The sequence below is a fragment of the Lates calcarifer genome, linkage group LG5 (genome assembly GCF_001640805.2).
Source record: "Lates calcarifer isolate ASB-BC8 linkage group LG5, TLL_Latcal_v3, whole genome shotgun sequence".
Classification (NCBI taxonomy): Eukaryota; Metazoa; Chordata; class Actinopteri; family Centropomidae; genus Lates; species Lates calcarifer.
This window is the reverse complement of record NC_066837.1, coordinates 8,943,847-8,968,439: the sequence shown is the minus strand read 5'-3', so window position 1 is coordinate 8,968,439 and position 24,593 is coordinate 8,943,847. Positions and strand designations below refer to the sequence as shown.

Genomic DNA, 24,593 nt, shown 5'->3' with positions numbered 1-24,593 from the left:
GTGTGTTTCTGTATCATGCAGCAGCTCAGGGTGTTTTCCAGGACTCACTGGATGAAAAGGACTTTATGTCCATTTGGGAACTCTCTTTAGAGGAAACACAATATACTGACAGTTGAGCATATTCTCAGCAACACATACACACAAAGACACACACAGACACGCACTACCCAGGCTACTGCTGCCCAGACACGGAAGACAAAAGAGCTGTGCTGCCAAAAATCCTCTTTTCACACACAGAGGATGTGAAATGACATCTTTTAGGTGCATGTAGCAAACACTGACAAACGTTTACAGTATAGCAGTCCTTGGCAGCAGCACAGGGACTGCAGCTCATCGTTTGGATGTAGCAGAAGGTGACAGACTGCAGTAGCATCACTAATGTATTCAAACCACATAACTCTGGTCTGTTACATAAATCACATTAAGTCCTCGCCCTCGCCCTAAAACAAAATGTACCTATGTCACATACAGTGTATGTCAACAACTCATCTGTAAAAAGTGGCTGACACTGTCTAAGACCTATATATCCATTGCTCCTCTCACAGTTTGTGTTATCCAGACAAAATAAGCTTAAGTTACAAACAAAATACCAAATATCTGGTGAACTGCAAGACATTTGTCACCTCCTGCCACTGGTTGTGTAACACACAAATTAATACCAGTGAACCCTGAAAAAACACAGCAGAAAAAAGTAATCTTTAGTTGGGAAACACTGTGGACAAGGAACCTATTATTCAGGAAATCCTGGATTTATCAAATATTTTCAGGAGACTGAGCAGTTGATAACTTTATGTCTATATTTTCTGAGTGAACTTTGGCAGAACCTGACGGACTAAATTATTCATATCCACATGAATAAAGTAACCTCTCTTCAAAGTGTACTGCTGCTGTCCTGAGCAGTATACCACTCAGTGATGCTGCTGACCCAAAGTCAACTCACCTGTGTAAACTTATGGTTTAGTGAAATAATCATGATGCAGGAAGCAACATGTACCAGACTGGAAAAAGAAACCTAACTCATGGATCGTCTCTCTCCGAAGTCTCTAAAGTCGACACATTTTCTGCTATGTAGGCATTTCACACAAAACAATTTAATGTGTTCCTTGTTCTTGCTTAATTAGCTCATGCGATAATCACCTCTGCAGGATCAATGAGTTTAAACACTCAAGCTTTCAGGCCTACTCCCTTGACACAAAGTGATCAAGATTAGGACAGCTCCGGATGAGCAACTACATCAATGAATGTGTCAGGACTCTGTCCACAAGCTGTCAAATCAGATAATCCTCATCATGAAAGTCTCCTTTATTTCCTCTAGTCACTCCAACCTCCCTGCTTATCTTTTAACTTTTGTTCAAAGGTTGTCTGAGTTCATGGCACTGCTCCTCCTGTGTTTTTTTATCTTAAGCATTGCTAATTTAATCCACAGCAAAAGCCAGAAGCCATTATTAAGAGCCAAAGACAGAACTCTGATTGAAACAGTACTGCCGGAGAAAATAAACTTCAAAATAGCGTTGTTAAATTAATTAGGTAACGTCTACCTAATTTAGGGTGACAAATTTGCTGCACGCACAAGCCACCAGCTTCCAAAACAAACAGCCATGTGTGATAAAGCAGGCTCTGTATTGAGGATTAATTTGGCTCAAACAGAACCCAACAGTTTCTTCATTGTCAAATCTGCAAAATCGGTTTTAAGGAGATTATTACATGGTGTTATTTGTCTAGAGTGAAGAATGAATTCCTAATGAGGCCAAGGTACAGCTTACAGCACCCCATGCCATGTGAAACTAAACCTGCAATACTGACAAACATTGATCTTCCCATCACAGGTTTATCTGCTGAGGGGCAGCTGAGGATGTACTCTGCCTAATATTATCATTCTACCTACTCCATATATAGTTATGCAACTGTGCTGATGCTACAAAGCAGGAAATCGGGAGAATGGTCCTTCAACAGTGAGACATCTCCTGCAAGCAGCATCTTTTTCAAGTCTGCAGTGCCCTGTCCTTCTTAAATTGATTTTAAAAACTGGAGTCTTGCTCGATCTTCACCACGGCAATTACAACCACCTAAAAACTCTCCCCAATGTGGCTCTACTGCGACTCAAAACTGACCCACAATTCACAAAAGTTACTATAAATAGCCCACAATCTCCCTTCCATCTCTCTCTGCATCAAAGTCCCATTCAGTGTGAGAGGAAAGCTGTCAGCTGCAGGTGACAGTAATGCCTTTTCAATTCATAAAGTTTTAAGAGCTGCTTGATTATAAGCCTCGTTACTCCAGTTATCTTGCCGTTTTGTGATTTAAAGAGAAATACTGGAGGAGGATTCATATGTCAGATTTTCACTCTATTGTCAATTATGTGATTAAATAAATTGCTGTTGCTTAGTGGGTGTTTTTTTCTGTCGATAAATAAGGAACAATGACGACTTTCCTATGCAAGTTGACAGAAATTGAGAAAATTGCCGACAGTTCTGTGGCGGTTTGTCTGTGGTACCACCAGTAAGACTGAACCTGAGATTTATCCATAATGTTCTTATGGCAGAAATGTGGGTTTCTGGGTTATGTAGCATAGTCTGGAAACTACAAAACACTTAGGATATTTGGTGTGCTTTAAGTTCTGATTAATGACCACATCAAATAATTACAACATTGTGTTCTGCTGCTTTACTTTCAGTCCTGCGTAATGAGTCACGAGAACTAGCTGCATTGTTATCTGAATAATGGTGCTATCAATATAACGTATGATAAAAGTGCTACAAGATTATGCATTCAACAGCTAATTTCAGGGGGGGAATAATGGTGCGATCATTTTATAGGTTCAGTTTTTAAAAGTCTGTCTTAAAACAACAGTCAAGTGCCCATATGAATCCTGAAACAGGTTTTTCTTGCTGTAATTATTCCTCCTGTTCATATTAGCCATTAAAGGAACTGATTCTCGTGTGCTTTCAGTCTAAGTGAGGGGGGACTACATCCACAGCAAAGCACATTCATGCAAAAATGTATTCAAATGTTCATCTGAGGTAGAGAAGAGTCATAGAGATAGTTACTTGACTCAGTAAAGTCAGTTACATTATGATATCTATCCAGGGTTTGCTGTTTGATGTTAGCTTATATTAGCCACCATATGCTAGTGGTCAAACCAAATATGACTGTTGCAGCAAAATCCCTGAATGTACAGAACTGAGAAAAGATTTGTTTTACTGATTATAAATTGAACATTTCATCTTTAAGAGGAAGACTGTGTTTCTTTGTCTTTCTGAAGTTACACAGCCTTGTTTTAAAGGGGTTATCTGTAACTTTTCTCTGAACATAGTTTAAGCTACTGTTGCGTTTACAATACAAGAGGTTAGAATACATCCTCTCGGCAGCGCTCCAGGGCAGTCTGGACACTACAGTGGGTCAGGCCTGCTGGGCCGTAGCTACCTTATTAGCATGCTAACTTCAGCAGAAGAAAAGGAGTGATAGAATGTGAGGAAAAATATCCCACCACTGGAGACAGCTTTTGCTGAGACTGGTAGGATAACAGCTGTTAATGTAGCAATAGCAAAACTTACAAATGTCTCCTTTACAGTAAGCTGCGAGTGTGTTCTTCTAGCTTGCATACTAACCTCCTCTGTAATTATTAACACACTGATCTCAAGCAGACTTACGGAAATCTATACAAAAAAGATCACAGCACATTAAAACCCCCTGTTCCCATTATCTCTGTTGCACAGAGAAATAAAGTGTGACATTCTGCAGAGAGCTGAGGCGGAAATTATGTCTAAGCAGGCATTTTTTTATAAAAAGCCTTTGCAAGTGCAAAAATTACTTACTGATAACACTACTTAGAAATTACTGATGATACAGGAAATACTGTAATCAAAAGCTAGAGATTGCCAAAACACACGGACCACCAACACTGTCACAAATCATACTGTAGCTCACACCAGTTCTAAATCATACTGTTACTGTGCCATGTAAGAAATACTGCTCTTTCATGCTGAAGAACAGTCTGGACAACAATCTAATGGAGATAAACTCTGACAAAAATAAATTTAGACTGCAAAAACCTCAAACACCTAAACTGTCCTCTAGCTGCAGTCCCTTCATTGTGCCTCACTTAGTAACACAAACACCTGCAGAGTCAGAGAACGAAGGATTTTGTAAAGACCGTGTGCAGATGCAGTAGCCCCCAACACAACATATCCCCCAAGCTTAGCTTAAATCTGCTAATGACAGCCTGTGTCTGAAATGAGGTTTTCAGATTTTAAAGATTAAAGCTGCCAGTTTGCAGAGCACGCGAGCCTGCTCTGTCAATGACTGTTTAAAAAGGCTTCAGACGGGTTGAGCTAAGACTAATATAAACGCCTATCTCAGATGTAACACAGGTTATATCATGCCTGATGGTTAACCTGTAACTGAAGAGGGAATTCACCTAATCATATAATCTGATTCAAACAAACAAGGAATCTCTGCTTATCCTTTTAATAACTGACCAAGCAGAAAAATGTCTTACCCATTAAAGTTTTGTTGGTAAGCAGCAGATAATTTAATTCTACAGTCAGAAGTAAATCTTGATATAATAACACATCAGCTTCAAACAACGGTACATTTCCAGCACCCACGACATGATTAGAGAATTGATCACTTAATCAACAGATAATTAGTTGATAATGATTTGATATGATTAATTAATCATTTTAGCCACTTGCTGGGCAAAAATACCAAACATATCCTCATCCCACGTCTTTAAATATGAGGATTTGCGGTTTGCTTTTCTGTGATTTATATATATATATTATATATATACACATATATACATTAGTTCAAATAGGCTTTAGGATGGGGTGATACTCTATATTGTGACAAAAAAACTTACCTGGTCAACAACAAAAGGCAGGCAGACAGTTAGCAACTAGTTGGTGAACACAGTGAAGCATTTGGTGGGACTAGTAAAGCTAAAAGGACAGTGAACACTGGACAATGTTGTTCCCTGTTTACTGGACTTCACTATAAGTACTGATATCAGAATGATAAATACCATGAAAGAGGATTTTATCCATTAAGGCTTCCTCCTAAGAGGCATGCTACCATCCTACACAATGACACAGCAGCTTCAAACATACTTCAGAGAGTATTTTACAGAAGCGCATTACAGGTCAGGATTGCAAAACAAAACTGAATCTCCTGATAAAAAATACAAAGGAGAAAAAGTAAACCAGGTGAAACAAAACCCACTCAAGTGAGGTAATGACGAGAAGGGAAGGAGGGACGGAGATGTGAGAGGATCCTTCTGTCGTCTGCGGGGCCACAGATCAAAACCAGAGCTTTGAATCTCCTCCTGTTTGTTCTTGTGATCAGTGTCTGGCCTGTAGCAGACCACTTCGACTGTATCACCTCTGGCTCTGAGCTCCAATTGTTGCTTCAGCAATCTGAGCCCGGTGCCAAGACAAGGCTTCAGGCAAATCTCGCTGCACCTCTTGGCTTCACACAGTCTTGCCTTGTTGTTGCAGTTTCAGAACCAGAGTCCACCACGGCAGTTTACAGGTTAATCATACTATTTTGAGCTTAATAAAACACACAGTGTATGATTTAGGGGGAAAGAGTGGTTTAACAGCTGGCTTAAAGCAACAGATCCTGAGTGAGGTGCAGATGATTATGATATACAAAGGTGACAAATAAAGCAGGTGCTCAGGTCACTATAGAGACAACAGCAGGAAAACATGGAGGGAATGCAAACATGTGCATGACAGTGGGGAAAAGTGTTTGCCCAAGGGCACAGAGACAGAGCAGGCTTCATAATACCAGCGAAACACTACTTACAGGCAGTGCATGCACGCGGATCACATTACAGACTCTGACTCTGCCATTGAGCAATGTACATAAGTCCCCAAAACAATATTTAGAAGACAACATGAGTGGAAGGAATATTGTTGTGTTATTTTTGTCCTGAATCCTTTTTATTTTCCTGCAAAAAAGGTGTGTCATTTTAAATTTCTTTGCTTCATCTTTCGGGCTTGTTTTCTTTATTAGACATCTGAAAGCTGGGAAATTTGGGTGGTAACGTGGGTGGGAGTTTGGGGCGTGAGATATAAGAGACAGACATGCAACCAAGGGTGCTTTAATTTTCTTCCTAACTCCTTTCTTCTATTGTGATCCTTTTTTTTCTTTAAACCATTTTTCATTGCAGGTTAAAATTGAATTTATAAGACATAGACAGATTTTTAGGCAATAAAAAACACTCAAGTCGACCCAAGTTGCCAACAACTATTCAGCCCCTCCTTGCTCCCACACAAATAAATCAAGGCCCCCCAATATCTTCCTCCTCAGGATGACGTCAGAGAATTGAGTTTTCCATGTTACTCTCAGCCTCCACAGCAACCGGGGGTGACACCGCCCTCCCCCTTGACCTGACCCGGGGAGAAACTCTTTTTTTCCAGGGGGGTATTGTTCCCCACACTTGAATGGACTGACCTCTAATTCATCTCAGCATGGATAATAGTGTACAAAAGCCAAGGAAGCCGGGGTCTGAGGTGTAGAACAAAACCAATAGGGGCAGAGTTATAAAGCCATACATGCTTAACTAAGGAGGGGCTAGGGGCAGAAAGTTCTGTTAGGAATCCACAACAACCACCACAACACTAAACACTGCTTCTTACTCCAGTAACCACGCTAATGTAAAATCAAAATGTCCATCAAGTATACAGGGCTGAACTGAACCTCAATACTATGGGGTAGGAACTGAAATTAAGTATCTGAAACATTAAGGGAAAAAAAGCTGGGATTTATCATCATCTGATCACATTTCTAGACTTATTTACTTCTTATAGTTCCTGACTTAAGTCAAAATGTTTCCAGTTTTTAACAGTTTTGAATCACGAAAAGTTGTTGTGTGACTGGTTGTGAGCAGAAACCAGTTTAAATTTGAGAACTTTGCCTACTTTTAGTTGCATAAAACAAGGATTTTGTAGGAAAACATGTTTATATCAAGCATCAGGAAATATATTGAAACATGTAATTTTGAATATAACCAGCCCAAATGCAATATTAATGGAGGTGAAGTGCCAGTTAATGTAACACATAGGCTACAGTCATTTCCAAAAAGGAGGCTCTTAACTGTTGGAAATTAGCAACTGTAAATATACAGTTATGCATAGAGTATTGTAGTTCTATGAAACAAATAAAGAGTTCTCTGACGTGAAATAACTTTTGCCCTGCAGTGTCTACAAAAAGTACTCTGTCACTGACATGAAACAAGAGCCACATTAAATTTACTTTGATTCAGTGTTGTAAAACAATAAAAATTAAAACTTTTTATTGGCGCTGCATGATAGCTACTAGTCTTATCATATTACAAAGTGACTGCTGAAATGATAATAAGGTAATAGAATTTAATCAATAATGCATATTTTGAGGCATCCAGTAGCCATGTTAAATGGATATAGTCAAGTTCTGCAAAGAAATATTGATAACAAGCTAATGTTTCCTTTGTGTTTACACTGCCATGATACAGTAAAGCAACAGATTCAGGCCTCAAACTACACTAATTCTTTATAATGATGCAATTATGGACCTGAGCTGCATTGCAGGACACCTTCGGTAGTCACCTTACAGCCTCAAAGAGGAAAAACAGCAGTAGGAAAGGCTCGGTGCTTTGCTAAAATACAGACTCCACTCTCACGGTACGATGACTTTTCACGGCGGAGTTACAGCAGGTCGTTACATATCGTACATCCACACACGGCATGATGCGGCGGTAAACGTCCTGCTTGACTTACCGGAGGGATGAGGAGGCTCGTCGGGACACGTAATCCGCTCCGACGCCGTTGGAGTTAGTAGGAGATACTTTTCAGAGGAGAAAATCTGTGTTGTGTTTCAGGTTATCAGCCGCGGTCAGGTGAGCTGCTGCTGTCCTGGCCGAACTGCAGCACGAACAGGGCAGAGGCTGATACACGGACACAGACACACACAAACACACACACCGGCAGCAGCAGTACGAGCAGCAGCAGACGGTGGCGGTGTTGTGAGCTTCCTTGTACGTGATTGGGCCAGGTGGAGCACGCGCGTTCACGTATCCCCCCGCGCGCCACACACACAGCTTGTGACCACTGGTGCAATCACAGGGCTGAGAACAGTGACGAGGTGAGTTAAAGGTATATTTAATCAGGTTTGAGCTGTGCTGGGCAGTAACCAAGTATATTTATTAAAGTACTGCAATTAAGGCCAGATGTGAAGTAAATGTACTTTACATTTCATACAACTTTACACCTCTGCTTCACTACATTTCAAAAGGAAGTATTGTAGAACTGCAACAATTAGTCAATTAATCAATTAGTCGATCGTCAGAAAATTAATCTGCAGCTGTTTTGTTAATCACTTAATCATTTACTAATTTTTTTAAAGTAAAAATTGCAACTTTGCTCATTCCATCTTCAAAAATGTGAGAATTTGATGCTTTTTGTTGTTGCACATGGCACTAAACTGAATATCTTTGGGTTTGGGACATCTGAAGACTGTTTTCTGACATTTCAGATGATTGATTAATTGGGAAAACAGTAGTGAAGGATCTTCCAACGTTTCTTTCTTCTTATAGTCCTCCTTGCCTTCTGTCCTCTCTGTCGTTCCTGCTCCACATTTTCTATCACTCTTTTGATCTCTTATTATTTTTTAATTTACCCAACCTTTTTTTCTATTGCTTTCTGATTCCAAATTTCAACAAAAGTTTCAACAAATTAATATTTGGCATCATTCTCACAGCTAGGTGGTGAGCAGGATCGTAGGGGCAGCAGGAGGCATGTCTTCACAGACCAGATGCTTCAGCTCCGGAGACAGAAATATATGCAAACAGCGACAGTCTCTGTAAATGTGTCTCTGTAAATATTATAAAGAGTACAGTCTAGACCTGCTCCATATGAACTTCTGATGTGATTTGGAGCCATATAAATGAAACTGACTTGATTTACATTTACTAGTTAGATCAGACCTCAGGACATATTTTCCTTACATCACTTGTATTACTACTTGCAGGTGTGCTGACAATATCTATGCACCTCTATGCTGTTACATTTATCACATCATTGAATGAAGTACATTTAGTATAATAAAATGGTTCCTATTTTGTAAAACATTCTCATATATTAACATGATGCCATGATTTCTCTTTACATTGTTATTCTTTTTAAAATCCTGTATGCATCACACTTTGATATTGTGTCCATGACAGTGTCTCAGAGCCAAATTGTTTGTCATAAATTTCATTGAAAAACACGGAGCTGCTGCTTGAACTGTAGTTTCTTTATAAACCCTTTGCCCCAGTTGTGCTCTGAAGAGCCACATTTGACTGACAATGTACCTACAGATAAAACATGTTACTGAGACTATGTTCAACATCCTCAAGGTTTTTCTAAGGATTAACCAGATCCTGCTGAATGTATACATGTGGGTGTGGTGGGTTTCTGATGATAAAAACCTAAAGGGGAACCTAAAGCACCTGGACTCAGGTAAACAAGTCCCTCAGTCAACTACAGCAATTTGAATCCATGTGTCAACATAATATAACAGAGTGTACAATAAACCACAGCGTGTTTATCTGGAATGGAACAAATTGATGAAAAAGCAGGATGAAGCAGAACAGCTCCACTTGAAAAACACTCTCCATATAATTGTAAATTCTCATGGGTGTATCTTTTCTGCTGTGGCACATTGTCAACAACAAACCAAATATACTATAAAACTTTAACTTACCTCATATTTCTCTCACATTTCTTTGTTGACCCCCCTGGGTGCAAGTTTCCATATAAGCAACTATCATGAAACATCAAAAAAACAAAAAGAAAATAACCTCTGAAGACACTTAAAGAAAAGAAACTTTTATTTTCCCCAAAGAGCTTACACAACATTCTGAATCCTTTTTAACTCAACATTTGTTAATGTTTCATTATTACAAAGGTAGAGATCCACTAGTACATACTAGTACTAGCACATCATTCTGTAGGTCATCAGGAAAAAACAAAAAAACAAAGCCAAATGGCTGCATTGGTCAAAGACTACATACTCAAGGTAAAACACAGAAAATTACAAATATATATCCACCTATTTCAGGGAAACAATAGATTGTTGTACAAGATTCACACTCTCAAACTGCTACAGTGAGCCATAGGAAAAGTACAAATCAACAAAGTGAGGACATGACAGCTGGTTATAAATACCAGAATACAGAAGTCCCCTTTGAAAAATATACTTTTATACAGCCCAATGAAGGAAACCATTAGCAGCTCAGGTAAAGAATGCTGGTCTTTTAAATTTACAAAAGACAAAAAGTTTCTCAAGTTAATTGTATTTTGGTTTACACCTTACATATCATACAGTTCTTACAAGATTTTATGTAATTAGTCTTAAATGCATAAATGTGCATATGTGCAATACAGATAAATAACTTTGAGAACAGCATGTCTTTAAATGGATTTAGACTTTCTAAAGTTGATCAAGGTTTTTTTTATTATTTTTTAAACACAGTTATCACTTTGTGTTGTATGGAGTGTTTAGATGTGATATAGTCTTTAACTATATTCTTGGAGTGCGTGTTTGTGCATGTGTTTGGTCCATTCTCTTCCATCAAGAGTTGGTCCCAAAAACCGGTAGTGAGAGCGTTCGTTTCCAATAATACGATCAGTTTGCGTGAAGGGGAAGAGACGAACAAATTTATGAAATCAAGGCACATTTAGTCACATAAGGCTGGTCCTTCATTTTCTCTGGGATTTAATCAACACTTTCACCCATTCAGTCAAATGCAATGAATTTAGACAAAATGGGGAAATGCTTAAAAAAAAAGGGTAATATTGATTAAAATGTAGCATCATGTCAGCATAATCATAGCATAACATGAGACTTGTTGTGAACAGCCATCGCTACAACTTTAATCTTGACAGTGTGACATTTTGGGATATAATCTTGGTTGTTCTTGTTAGAGTTATATGAGAAATAAATACATACTCCATACTCTCACATCTATCCTTTAATATGAAACTAGTGCCAACAGCCAGTTAGCTTAGCTTAGCATAAAGACTGGAACCAGGAACAAATAGCTTGGCTCTGTCCAAAGGTAAGCAACCTCTCATATAACCACAACTTGATCCTTTTACACTTTGATTTTATTACTAGTGAAATTTAAAGGTGTTAGAAAGGGATAATTTTCTTTTTTACCTCTGGAACAAGCCAGGCTAACTGTGCCCCCCTCTTTCCAGTCTTTATGCTAAGCTAAGCTGACCAGCTGTTGGCTATAGTCTTATATTGAAATGACAATTGTGAGAGTTGGTGTTGATCTTCTCATTTAACTTTCCGCAAGAAAGCAAATAGCCATATTTCCCAAAATGTCGATCAACAACTTTAATCAGAGTTTGCTGGTAAAGGTGATCAGTTTGCATTTGCATGATCCAGAAATCTGAATGCAATTTTTCCCTATTTATCACGACAGGTCAAATCTTGAAAGAATATATGTTGAAAAAGAAGCTTCCTGATTAGACTTTCATAAAGCATTCATCCTCATGTCGCTCAGCCGATAAGAGCAACGTAAATAAAATGGCAGTCGTTTTGATCCTGTAGCTGCCCTTATAGAGCCCGCATGTCCGTCGTGCTGGGATTCAACATTCATATGCTGGAGTACAAAAGGCCATTTACAGTTTCCAGATGTGTTTACTGCAGCAACTTCTGTTCAACATTTTTGTCAAACAGTACAAAAGTGCGTTTCCTATGATTTGAAGTAACTGCAAAGTTGAAAAGAATTAGTTAAGATCAAGAGTAAAACGGATTGAGGATTTTCTTTTCCTTTTATGTATTTTGTTAAAAGATTTACAATTCAGAGATTCTGAAAGGCAGAGACTGAAAAGTGGAAGGGAGAAGAGGGTTTCCTGTAGTTTTTTTTTGTGTGTAGAATTTAAGGTTTCCTGTCAAAACCCCAAACTGAGCCAGTATGGCTTTGAAAGGAGTGATTAGTGCTCTTCCAGCCAAGATGGACTGTCCCCACCTGGCATTTTCAACTTGATGTGGAAACTCCTTGAGTGTCTGTTCCAGCTGCTGTTGGTTCCCAGCGTAGTATGCAGCTATGGCATTGTGGAACAGGATGAGCTGGTTATGCAATACTTTCACCTATTTAGGAACAGGAGAAAGAAAAAAAAAGAAAAAAAGATGATGAGCACATTGAACTTCATGCTGATATGATGACACAGGGTATGCAGAGCAGAGCTAGCTTCTAGCTGACCTTGTTCTCTTCCAGGAACTTCAGCTTCACAGAGACGTCATTTCGCATCCTCTCGTACTTCTCACGGTGGATCTGGAACTGCTGCTGGGACTGCTCGATCTTGGGCATGGTGGTGGCGTCACGTGGCCCCAGATTCAACTCCTCCAAATCTGTGCGGTACGCATCATACTCAACCCTAGGGATGTCACATTAAACAGCATCAGTACTTTGTACTATGTGTGTATGCATTACATCATATAAGGACACACACTGCAGGGGAGTGTTGCTATACACCCAGTAAACATCGCTACAGAGGGGCATTTAGCAGCTAAACAACCAGATATTTTTCTGGTAGAGACCAAAAACAGAGCTTAGAGGAGAGTGAATACTGGACTTGTTTTCATCAGGTGGAGACAAACACCACTCTAAATGATTGCTACTGTGTCTACTGGATGTGTAAATAAGCAACTGTTTGCAAACATGTTCACCATATCGACTTCATAAAGGTGATGATAAATGTTAATGTTGTGCTTACAGCTTGTTGCACTGCCCTCCAGCAAGGATAGAAATGTTTTCTCCAAATAGTTCTATAAAGTTTGTGGATTGGAGCCAGTGCACAGAAAGAACAAACATGTATTTGTATACATTACCTGGCTACTTCATATTGTTTGATATTAATCATGGTGTCTTCGATTGTTTTGTCCACAAGTGTGTTCACACTGGAGATGAAGAAGTTGATGGCACCCAGCAGTGTCTCTCCATTTTTGGACAAAAGCTTTTGGGTGTCAGCATTGTAGCCAAACTCCTCCTGAAGAGCACAATTAAGCATGTGTAGAGGAGCGTTAGTGCTTATTAAAACTGTATGAGTCAGCTGTGTCAGTATCACCCTTAACAAAACAGGCAAGAGGTCAGTACATACACAGGCTGATCTGACCTACATGTTCTTTTATTTTGAAAAATAAATGTCCAGTTATGTCATAATAAAGGTAAACTCAAACAAGGCAGAGATAAAGGTAAACTAGAATACACTTGATATTCAAAACATGGAGTAATATACAGTATATAAATCCCGTAACACAATTAGAAGACTCAAAGGATGTGGGAGAGGATCTAAACTCTTATGAATGAATTGCCTTTTAAGCTATTAATTTCCTAGTTTAGAGTGTACACTGCTATGTGATGCTTCAATAAAATCTAAATAAACAATAACAATTAACAGTGACAATAAACAGTAATCTATGAGAGAAGAGTAACTTCTGAGAGAACACAACATGTCCAGCAGATGGCCCACGACTCAATACATATCACTGCATGCTGCATTATTTTTAGAGTCTTTGCCTGGGACACTGAGATAAAGATGATAGCAAGACTGTTTCCTGTGTTCTGCCTAATCTGATTAATTTCAATGTATCTAAGAATGTGGACTCACATGGAGTTCTGGTGACTTGAGGCTGAGGTCGGCGAAGGCGTCGCCCAGCTGCCTCTGCGTCTGCATCATCTGGGACAGCTGACTGGCCAATGTCTGAGCAAGCTTTATCACATTCTGGTACTTTCTCTTGTTGTCACGTAGAACTTCGATTTGAGCCTCAAGCTCTAGGTCCACGGTCCTCGAGCCCCGACCCAGCTTCTCGGACAGGATCTGCCTGGTACACTGCAGAGGGGAGCAGGCTTATTAACACAGAGACACACTGATAAGAGGCTAACTGCACTTTAAAATACTATAGGTGACTGTGGGAAACTTGTACTTAAGTCAAGAGAGAGAGAGGAGATGGACTGTGAAAGAGACAATCAAAGGGACACAGTGGAGTCTAAAGCAAGAAAAGAGTTATTGTGGTTGTCACTTTGGGGTATAGCTCACTTTTTCTGCCAACATCCTAATTAACTGAGAGGAGATAGGCTGAAGGCTGAAAGATGAAGCAGAATAAAGGAGGGACATAAAAATAAATCAAGGACAGAGAGGATTACTTTATATGTGTTGATGCTCCACTTTCTCACTAGGTCCAGTTTTTCCATGGCTGGGTTCTTTAAGTCATCTGAGAGGACCACCGCTCCACTCTTTGGCTGAGCTTTCATTGCGCCTGGACAATTAAAAGTCATTGACTTAGTGAGTGATTAAGTTACTGGATTTGCAGCCTAGAAAGCTGTGGTGAAAATTAGGGAGGTACATTTCAAGTGTTATAATTATCAAACAATGTAATTAGATTGTTTTGTGGACACTGAAACTTCAACACAGACCAAATGCTTAATTAAAAGACATTAGAGGACGCTGATGACATCTATGATTATTCAGATCAAAATGAAAATACAATTAGTCATAATGAACCACTTTGACAGTGCTAACAATCACAGTAAAAGAGTTGAATAGTGCTTCATTGTGTTTTGGGCAAAGAAGGGAAATACTGAAAGCTATGGAGTACTGAAACTGACAAAATGCAATTATGGTGTCAAATAAATAATACTGTTAAATAACTAAAGTGTAGTGCAAAAAGAAATATGACGCTATATACTTTTAGCTGACAAGCTAATGCTAAGAAAGCTAGCTAGCTAACTAATATTTTATCTTCAGGTGTTTGTCTCATATCTTCATCAAGGTGGGCCACATTTAAAGTCCGTCATGGGCTTTAAATGCCTCTTTTCTAAGAATGTAAAACACACTGAACTAAAACCTAAGTAGCCTCAGCTAGCTAACTTTCTTAGTATTTGCTTATCAAAATTGCGCACATTGCTTAAACACTTCAACTATTGCAAGAGTTCTACAGCAATGCTACAGCAGTATGCAGCATATAAATGAATGACATTATGTGCACTTAAAGAATGTTAGCTTCAGAGAGTTAGCTAACATTAGCTGAAAGAGCTGGCGATCAGGTGTGTTTAGTGACCAGTGTTTTCAGTTTATTTTTGTTTTGTCTTGCCAACTGATGATGGTAAAAATAAATAAATGACTCAAAAGATTTTTACTTTGTTGTCACCAACTGAAAGTATAAAAGTTACACTTCTTTTTACACATTTTAACTATTTTAACCAACAATATTATTTATTCATATATAGATCTCTTGTCTTAGCTTTTACTACATTTTGTCATTTTCTGGGCTCCACATACCAAGACTACAGGTACCAACTTTTGCAAGGACAAAGGTTGCAAGCAGGGAAACCCACTGAGATTAAATGTGAAGGCAGTTTTCTTTCCAAGCCAATGCAAGAAATTGCATCAGATCTAGAAATCTTCATCTCTAGATCTTAAGACAGTTTCTCTAAGGAGTATATAAACACTTATAATTAGCTCCTGCAAAGCAGAAAACTACTTCAAGTAGCCCAGACTTGTGCAAAGGCAAAGTTTGGAGAGCCAATAAATAAGAAAGGAGAAGAAGAAAGGTTTGACTCTGAATTGAGCACAGCCTGCGGGAACAAGGAGAGGGGGAGAAACTGATGAAAACCAAGAAAGGTACAGTAGACTGTGGTTAATTTAGTGTGCAAATGGTGATGATGCAGTATCATCCTGTTCATGCTCCATCGCTGTGGGTACCTTTCTCAGCCTGACTATCGCTGGCAGAGCGCGCCAGGCGGCTAGCAACAGCCGAGCTGGGAGCTACAGGTGCCACGGGAGACGTGGGCAGGCTTGCTGACCCTGGGAGATATTCAGAGTTATGATTCATTAGTATGTCACCCTACAGCCTTCACAAGTGTAAGGGGGAATTCTCATTGCTGCTTATTTCCTGTGCGTTTTTTTTTTTTTTTTAAATTACAGAGGCTCTCCGCATGTTGAATGTATTAATGAACAAAAGCCTACCTCATCCAGTGTAAACAACATGGAAAATAGCCATGGCAACATTGTGGTAAACGGGCTACAACAGCTCACTGTTCTATGGGGAGATTTTTATTTGCATTTGTAACAAGGGCGTGATGATGAAAAAGAAAGGAGGGTTACAACCTGGAGATCAGAGAAAGCTCATTAAATTCAATTAGATGTCCACCTTTACAAATTCAAATGTCTGCCTTTCAAATTTCACAGAGATTAAAAACCAAAAGTGGAGCCATCGGGAATTCATGAAGGGAAAAACAGTTTGTAAACACAGAATGCTGCAAAGCAATCAAATAATGAAATAAGCTGACGGGGCCTGATAAGTTTCTGATGAGCTGCTGCATAACAAAATATAATGAGACACACACACAAAACTACAGGCAATAATAGTAAAGATGGGGAGTGTTTACCTTTGTATGGTCCTGATTCAATGATGCCCTCTGTTGTTGAAGCAAAGTTGCTGGAGGTGACACAGGACTCTGAGAGGTTTAGGGCACCAGGGCCACCAGGGTATGAGTCCTATGATAAAATTCATACAGGAATTATATTAACAGGTTTAATGGTTACTTGCAGTGGTTCTATGTGTACTCTCTGTATTTGTATTGGTTGTTAATAGGCTCCCACAACTTTATACCACAAAGACATACTTAAACATGCTCTTCACACACTTGCTTTCTGCTGTCTATTAACTTTTACTTGTGTGGCGTTGGTGTTGCTATTATATTGTTATAATCTGGGCACTGGATAAAATGGTTGATTGTACAGAAGCAAGCATTTTTTACACTTGCGTTACTCTAACGATCGAAGTAAAGTTAATTCATGCAAACCTTAATTAGTAGACTGCAGCTATGTGGTGCACAGTGACACAAATAACCAACGCAAGACAGAAAACAAGGCAATATAGAGTAAGGTCCCTGGGGCAATTTATAAATCCCATCTGTACTAATTTTATGAAGATTAAAACTTTTAAAGCTGCATACATGCTTGTGGCTGCTGTGTCTTCCCTGCCACAGACCGTCAGTGTGACTGCGAGCCATTAGGAACAGATAGCAGACCATTTGGAGGCTCTGCCAGCACACAGTCAGATTGATGAGAAAGAGAGGGCACCCTGAGGTCTCTATCAAGATGACCTCATGGTGGAATGATCTCATCTTGACTGTCTCAATATACCACTGCTACACAGAATGAAACCTATTTTGTAGAGCACTTCTAACAATTGCCTATTAATCAAGTGCCACTATTTTGATACTTGATTAATTGCTGCTTATTTTTCAAGCATAAATGCCAAAATTGTGCTGGTTCCAGGTTTTAAAATGAAAAAAACATCTAAATCTCCCTATGTTTTGGGAAATCATTTTCACTGTTTTCTAACATAATAATGGGGTGACTGATAATGAAGATAATGGTCACCTGCAGACCCACAATTTTGCCTACATAGCCAAAGACAATTTTGCAAATTTGTTTGCATTGTTAATTTTCATCCAGGAGTAAAATAAATATCACAGACACAGATATCATAACATGTTATGTTGATGTTAAAGATATCATCGTTCAACTCAAGGACCTCCAGGACCTATTCAATTATATAGTTTTGAGAGATGCTGTTCTCTAAATAAACTCTTACCCTCTGGAATACTGTCTCAGGGCTCTGATCCAGGTCTCCATTGCTGGTGACTGGAATCTCAGCGGCTGAGCTTCTGTGGGACTCCTCAGCCATTGTGCTTTCCTACAATGATGAAGATGAAATGAAGTAGGTTATTGCTCAAAGCTTGCTTCGGACAACCTGAAAGAGAGAGATCACCGTTAAGAAACAAGGTCTCAGGATCCACTGGTGGGACACAGTAGCTGTGGACTGCCATCTTGTGGATACTGCCATAGTGGAAACTATTGGCCTGGGGAGACAGTCTGATTTCACAGCTAAAATTACAATATGGATCAATTACTGTAATTACAGTAAATAGATTTAAAAATATTATAGCACTTGTATCAAATCCCAGCAAATTACTGCAGAAATGAGTCTATATTCTGGACAGCTCATACTCTTTCAACTGATCCTTTCATTCATTTGAAGGACAGGATGGGAAGCTTGGTGAGCTTTGAGTCAGTTATGTTGCAGCATTACAGTATTTCCCAGTATATAAGGTTGTGCAACAACTGACATTGATTTTCAACACTCCTCCACTTTACAAGGCTGTTTAACGATGAAATACAGCAAGAGCAAGTCACCATTCTCACCTATTATGTAGGTTTATTCCTGCTTTGGTGGGATATTGTACACACATGACCTTGCCATAAAGATTTAGTGCATAATGCCCCACCCATGAGGCTACGCAAAAAGGGGAATCAAACAGGTATCTCTAACATCTGTAGTTCTCCATAGTGATGCTTTGGACAAACAATAACTGGTTTCTTGTTGCCTTATTCACGTCAGTGTTTCCTAGCAAATGCAGGGCTTTATGTTCTACACTGACATTGATAATTTCAGACCACATTAAACCCTTTGTGTCATAGTTTAGTCATGCTGTGATCTAACTCAGAAACTCTTATGCTACAGGAGCACGCTTGGGATGAAATTCTCCTTAAATTTGAATATAATAAACAAGCATATGGAAAGAGCTGTTATAATCTTTTTGAAAACACATAAATCGTGGTTCTCTGTGGATTAAAATGACACAGTGACACACTGCTTTGCTTAGCTGCACATTTACATGTTTGCTCCTAGCAGGCCACAGGGTGGAGACAACAGTTTGTGGCCACATGAGTTTTGTTTAGGCTATAATAAACTGGCTGCCCGTTGTTGCAGGCTGAAGATACAGCTGTGCTAGTTTTAGTACTTGTTTTTGGTCTAATCACTGTGGACCTGGAAACTAGGGCAGTTACCTAACCACTATGAAGCTCTGCATGGGAGTATAGTAAGGCCTAACAATCTAGAGCTGGTAAATACTGATTAATGACACACCAAGCCAAGGGGGTACCACTTTCTTTCTTTTTTTTTTTTTTTAGAATGATGTCAATGATCAGTAAATTCTAATTTGCATCTTTGAACAAGATCCTTCACCTATAGACCTTGACCAGTGTGTAAATAATGCAAATAGCTGCCAGATCACCAGGTAACAAGATCTGGGTCTGGTCTAAACTGAGTGACTGGTTTCACTGTGTGAACAAAAAAGTGAGTGTAAATCATGGGTACTGTAAGAAATTTAAACTAGCATGCTTACCTACTTAATTTAATAAATGATATATATATTACAAGGTACATATTGGGTAAAAATATCCGATTCTATTGCAGACTGTGAATGAAAAAACTTCTTATCTAGTAAACTACACAAACCTGGGTAAAAACACCAACATACAAACTTGAAAAAGTGAGGGTTTCTGCTTTCAAAAGAAAGCACAAAGTAGTGTGTAACCCTAAAATGATAGGTAGTGTCAACCCCAACAGAAAGCCTATAAGCTGATAGTTTCTTAAATACATGTTTAACTGAAGCCTTACATAAAATATTAGTAAAATGAGTCAACCAATTGATAATAAATACTCCCTTAGAGGCAAAACATCTTTCTTTCTTTAAAGCTAGAATCCATAACCAAAGATTTTTGATTTCTCTCAAACAGAATATAACATATTAAAAACAAGTCTGAAGTTGAGCACTATAAAATAATTTCATGTTTTCACATGTGACAAAGACTTTGAGTGTAGTCATGTGACGGACACATAAATACTTAAAGGCCATATGATGCCGGCATGCAGACAGGCAGACAGCACAGACATGCACTACTTGTCTAACCGCCTACTGCAGATAAGACAGACTCCTGCCTGATAGTTCTCTCTGACACCACGTTTAAACAGGCCGGCTGGCAGAGGCACATCTCTGATTACATGCATTTTAAAAAAATGGTGTAAATAAAGACAGATTGTACCAACATTTGCTGACTGCACTGCACTGTTTTGTTAATTTATTTAGCTGTAAGTCTTGTATAGCAAAACATAATGGAACTTATTTAACCATAGATTCACAGATGATCAGGGGTCTCAGAGCCAAAATGATCCCACCCACCATCTGCAAACATTCTGGAGGAAAGCTTGCTAATAGTGTCAGCCTAGTGCAGCAGGGATAGTAGTTAAGTGGCTGTGAATTAATCAGGCATACAAAGGGGCAAGGTATGGCATGTCATCGTTTGCCAGTCCCTACAGTTCAGTATCCTGGATACAAGCTAACCTGACGTGGGAGGGAGGGATGGATAACAACAATGAGGTAGTTGTGCAATTAGCTGTGTCAGCCAAGGAGCAAAGAATCACATCTTGCTTCTCAAACTGCGGAAGAACATGACACAGCTGTGTTGTACAATGCCAGGTTCAAACTGCAGAAGGGATTGAAAATTTGTCTTTAAGTAAGACCTGAAAATTCTGGACTATAGCTGTTTTAAATTAAGAGCTACTAAATGAGGAGGGTCTACAGAAAAAAAAAAAGTTTTTCCATTTTAAATTTGGGCAGTCTGACGTGTAATACTGGCACTGAGCCCACAGCTTGAGGATTCACACATTCCAGCAACACAAGAAATGTGGGACTGCCTGAGAATGTGCAGTCAGTCCAAATCCATCTCACTTACCCAGCCATGTGACTGACAGCATGTAGAATTCAAGAGCTCTATGTATACACAACTTACAAACAGGAAAACATCATGAGGAAATGACATTATTTACATCATATACACTTTCACTTACACACAAAGTCAGCGTCCAACAAAAGGCAGCACAAATAACTGTAGAGGAGTGTATACTTACTAACAGCAGGAATCATGATTACTATAACCAACAAAGAATGTCTAAAGGTCTTACACAAACACATGTATACACTCACTGAGCATTTTATTAGGAACATTCATACACCTGCTTATTCACGCAGCAATCCAGTACATAAAATCATGCAGATGCAAGATACAGGTCAGTTAATATTCACATCAAATCTCAGAGTAGGGAGAAATGTGATCTCACTGATTTTGACTGTGGCAGGATGGTTGATGCCAAATAGGCTTTTTAAATCTGTGGTGAGCAGAAAAGCGTCTCAGAATGCACAACACGTCCAACTTTGAGGCGGCTGAGCTACAACAGCAGAAGACCCTGTTGGGCTCCACTCTTATCAGCCAAGAGCAGAAATCTGAGGCGGCAACACTGGACAGTTGAAGACTAGATAAATGTTGCTTTGCCTGATTAATTTGGCTTTCTGCTGGGGAATGCAGATGGCAGGGTCAGAACTGGGCATCAACAGCATGAGTCCATGGACCCAACAGTCCAGACTGCTGCTGGTGGCATAATGGTGTGGGGAATGTTTTCTTGACACATTCTGGGCCCCTTAATATCAATCAATTTGAATAACACAGCCTCTCTGAGAATTGTCGCTGACTATGTGCATCTTTTTATGGCCACAACTTACCCATCTTCTAATGGCTATTTCCAGCATGATAACGCACTGTGTCACAAAGCAAAAGTCATCTCAAATCGGTTCATGAATACGATAATGAGTCCAGTGTATTTCAATGGCCACCCAGAGTCACCAGATATGAATCCAATAGAATATCTCTGGGATGTGGTGGAACGGGGGAATGTGCATGAATGTGCAGCTGACAAATCCAGCATTAGTATGGTGTTCCTAATAAAGTGCTCAGTGAGTATATTTTGCATAATAATACAGATAAATCACTTTGAGATAAGCCAGCATTAATACGAAGCAGAGAACCGGAGCAAAGCTTTGATTATCCCCAAACACAGAAGGAACCACAATCAATACACTAATAATCAGCGAGAAAGCCACCGACTGCACCAAGAGCAACCGCTACACCTGCTGTTTCTCTAAAACCCCCAGCAAAGCAGAATGAAATCTGAAACACAACTACACACACAAAAGGGACAAAGAAACATAATCACTTTATGGCTACAACTCAGGTTCATGTTGTTGATCATATCAGATAAAGCTTCACAACAAAATTAAAAAACAACATTAAAGTGATTGCATAGGAAAGAGAACCGCCACCACCACAGCAAATCAAGATCACAACAGCAACATGAACAGGTGCACAGGGAGGAAGTGCTAGAGTGTTAACTGACCAAAGTGAAGGTAAATATCACCTTTGTTTCAGCGTGAGAATCTCCACTTTCCTCTGGTGCTTCAGCTGTTTCAACATGATGATTTGTCTCGAGTCCCTCTTTGTCTACACTGCCAGACATGTGTGCAGCAGTACCGTCCCTGCACGTCACTGCACTCTCCCTCTGAATGCCCTCATCCTCCTTCTGACCATCCTTCTCACCATTTTCTGCATTTTCTTCAGCACTGTCAATATCAATTTCGTACAGCACCTCATCTGTGCCATCGCTTCCCCTGCTGTTGTCTACACTCTCCTGTTTCACATCCTCACTCAAACTCTCCTCTGTCTGGTCAGCCTCCTCACAATCCACCTGAGGGTCCTCGGCTGAGGTCCTCTCCGATTCAGCCTCAAGACTAACTTCAGACATACCTGAAAGCAGACAGATGAGAGGGTATGAACGGGTCCTACCAAGCTGGCTGACTGCTTATAGTGCTCTACTGTAGCACAACACAACAGTGCACTACTATCCAGGCACCAGTTTGTGCATGTATGTGTATCATTACATTCAAGAGCAGAGCATCTGTTTTTCTGAAAGATAAATTCCTGTTTAAAATCCTCAAAGACTTTACAAAGCATCTGGATGAAAAAATATATTCTGAGATTCTGAAAATACAAATGTGGTATTGTGTTTAAAAATATCAATAACTGAATGTGACATTATTACATAAAAAGATAACTGATAAAAGACTTTTTTTTCCCAAGAGGGGTATTTGTTTCTACAGTGCATGCATTATCATCAACGCATCTGCTCAGTACTCAGTGCTTCCAGACACACACAAATAAAATCTCCATATACTGTACTGTACATGCATACAAATTAAAAATAGATGGCAAATTTAACTTTGATTTACATCCTACAACTCCAGCAAGGTTTTATGCCATTTCCAGCTACAATATTTGTTTGGATAAGTTCAGAAAAGCAGATGTTTATCACTTCAACTCAAATTTAATGACATTACATGAGAGGCCCAAGCTGAGGCTATAACCCCTGCATCTTAAAGGCAATTTGCTGAGAAACTCAAATGGCTATTACAGAATATGAAGAAGCTGCAGACACTACCGGCAGTGCAAGCACCTTGACTTGCTTTTGTATGAACTTGTACTTTGCACACGTGTCTTGCTCAGTTGGCTACGTCTGATGATCTCAAGCTCGAATCAATGACATTATATAAAAGATAAGATAATATCAGCAGTCAGGATGAAACTCTAGAGCAATTCTTGCTTTGGATATAAACTAACAGATGTGAGTTAACTGCTGGCAAGGCAGTGGTAAGGTGTACATTTCCAGTTTTTCAGTTCTCTGCTGGAAAATATTACCCATTTACCTCGTAGTTACTGAGTTAGTTTCGGCACTTTTCTGACATTACATTCGGAAACGACCTGGATGTTAATACTTTTTAACATAACAGCTGTTCTCATGATATTTGCTCTTTTTCTCCCCATCAAACACCGGAACTAGCTCTTACGTTTCGCAAAGTTAGGTGAATTACCTGTTGCAGCACCGTCACGTGACTGCCGATGGTGTCCAAAAGTGATAAAATACTTGTTAGTGCTGGACACATTATTATAACACAATAGGTATATTGCGTGATCAAGGATAAGCCGACATAACGCGTCTGGAAAGCAGGCATTCAACAAATCTTTAAGTGGCTTCACCTCCCACTCAGTTAGCATACGGCTGACCATCAGTTTGATTTAATGTGAATGCATCGGTGCCGTTGACGTGTTGTTAGCTAACGTTAACGTAGCTAAACGGCAGAAAACGCAGACGACGAACTCATGGAAAACTTCACTAAAAGCACTTAACATAATTGAAGTTAACACACTATTTCGCTAGATATGCAACCCAACGCCATAAGGGAAAGGCGATGATCAAAACTTTAGTTAACATTACCTGTCTGCGGCCGTGGCTAACTATTTAGCTGCGGACTGCTAGCCGTTATAGCTCACTGAAATCCTCCTCGGTGCTGTGCCGCACTGGACGTTTTCTTGAAAGGCAGGGCGCCTGCTGTCAATGCAAACGTTGCACAGATATACTACCAACTTATCATCGGTGGTCCTTGACTCTTCACTGGCTCACTGGACTTGCTGCTTGAACCCCGGAAAGACTGATCCACTGCGGGCCGTCGGCTGTCATCTGAGGCAGACTGCATCATTTGCTGCATGCGCTCTCCCCCTGCTGTTAAATTATGCTGTTTGCACTTTGTGTCCGCTGTTTACAATAAGTTTATTTAATGATTTTTAGCGATCGAGTAAATATGTTTTAGGTGAAAACACGTCAATGAGCGGAGTAAATGCAGTTCATGCATTCATCGTGTGTTGTTTCCCCAGCTAACTACAACTTTCTCCCTGTAACTGGCTACTATGTGATATTCAACAATAAACCCAATTTCCCATAAGCCTCGAGAAGGGCGACGTTAGTTGCGTCACAACGCA

At 39.6% G+C, this 24,593-nt stretch overlaps 2 protein-coding genes across 2 annotated transcripts in view; both read right to left on the bottom strand.

Moving 5' to 3' along the window:
* The window catches only part of fhdc1 (FH2 domain containing 1), a 36,608-nt gene extending 28,516 nt beyond the window's left edge, over positions 1-8,092 (bottom strand). The window contains exon 1 of the mRNA XM_018703240.2: positions 7,761-8,092. The gene's annotated coding sequence lies outside the window, so the exon portion shown is untranslated. The remainder of the gene's footprint in view (positions 1-7,760) is intronic.
* Positions 8,093-11,824: 3,732 nt separating this feature from the next.
* Positions 11,825-24,498, bottom strand: arfip1 (ADP-ribosylation factor interacting protein 1 (arfaptin 1)). The gene is given in 11 exon segments (XM_018703226.2): positions 11,825-12,029; positions 12,031-12,126; positions 12,239-12,413; positions 12,868-13,025; positions 13,647-13,868; positions 14,183-14,295; positions 15,741-15,842; positions 16,427-16,535; positions 17,641-17,742; positions 22,141-22,526; positions 24,052-24,498. Coding segments are annotated over 10 exon segments (1,521 nt in total). The 5' UTR covers positions 22,525-22,526; positions 24,052-24,498; the 3' UTR covers positions 11,825-11,969.
* Between the last annotated feature and the right edge of the window lie 95 nt (positions 24,499-24,593).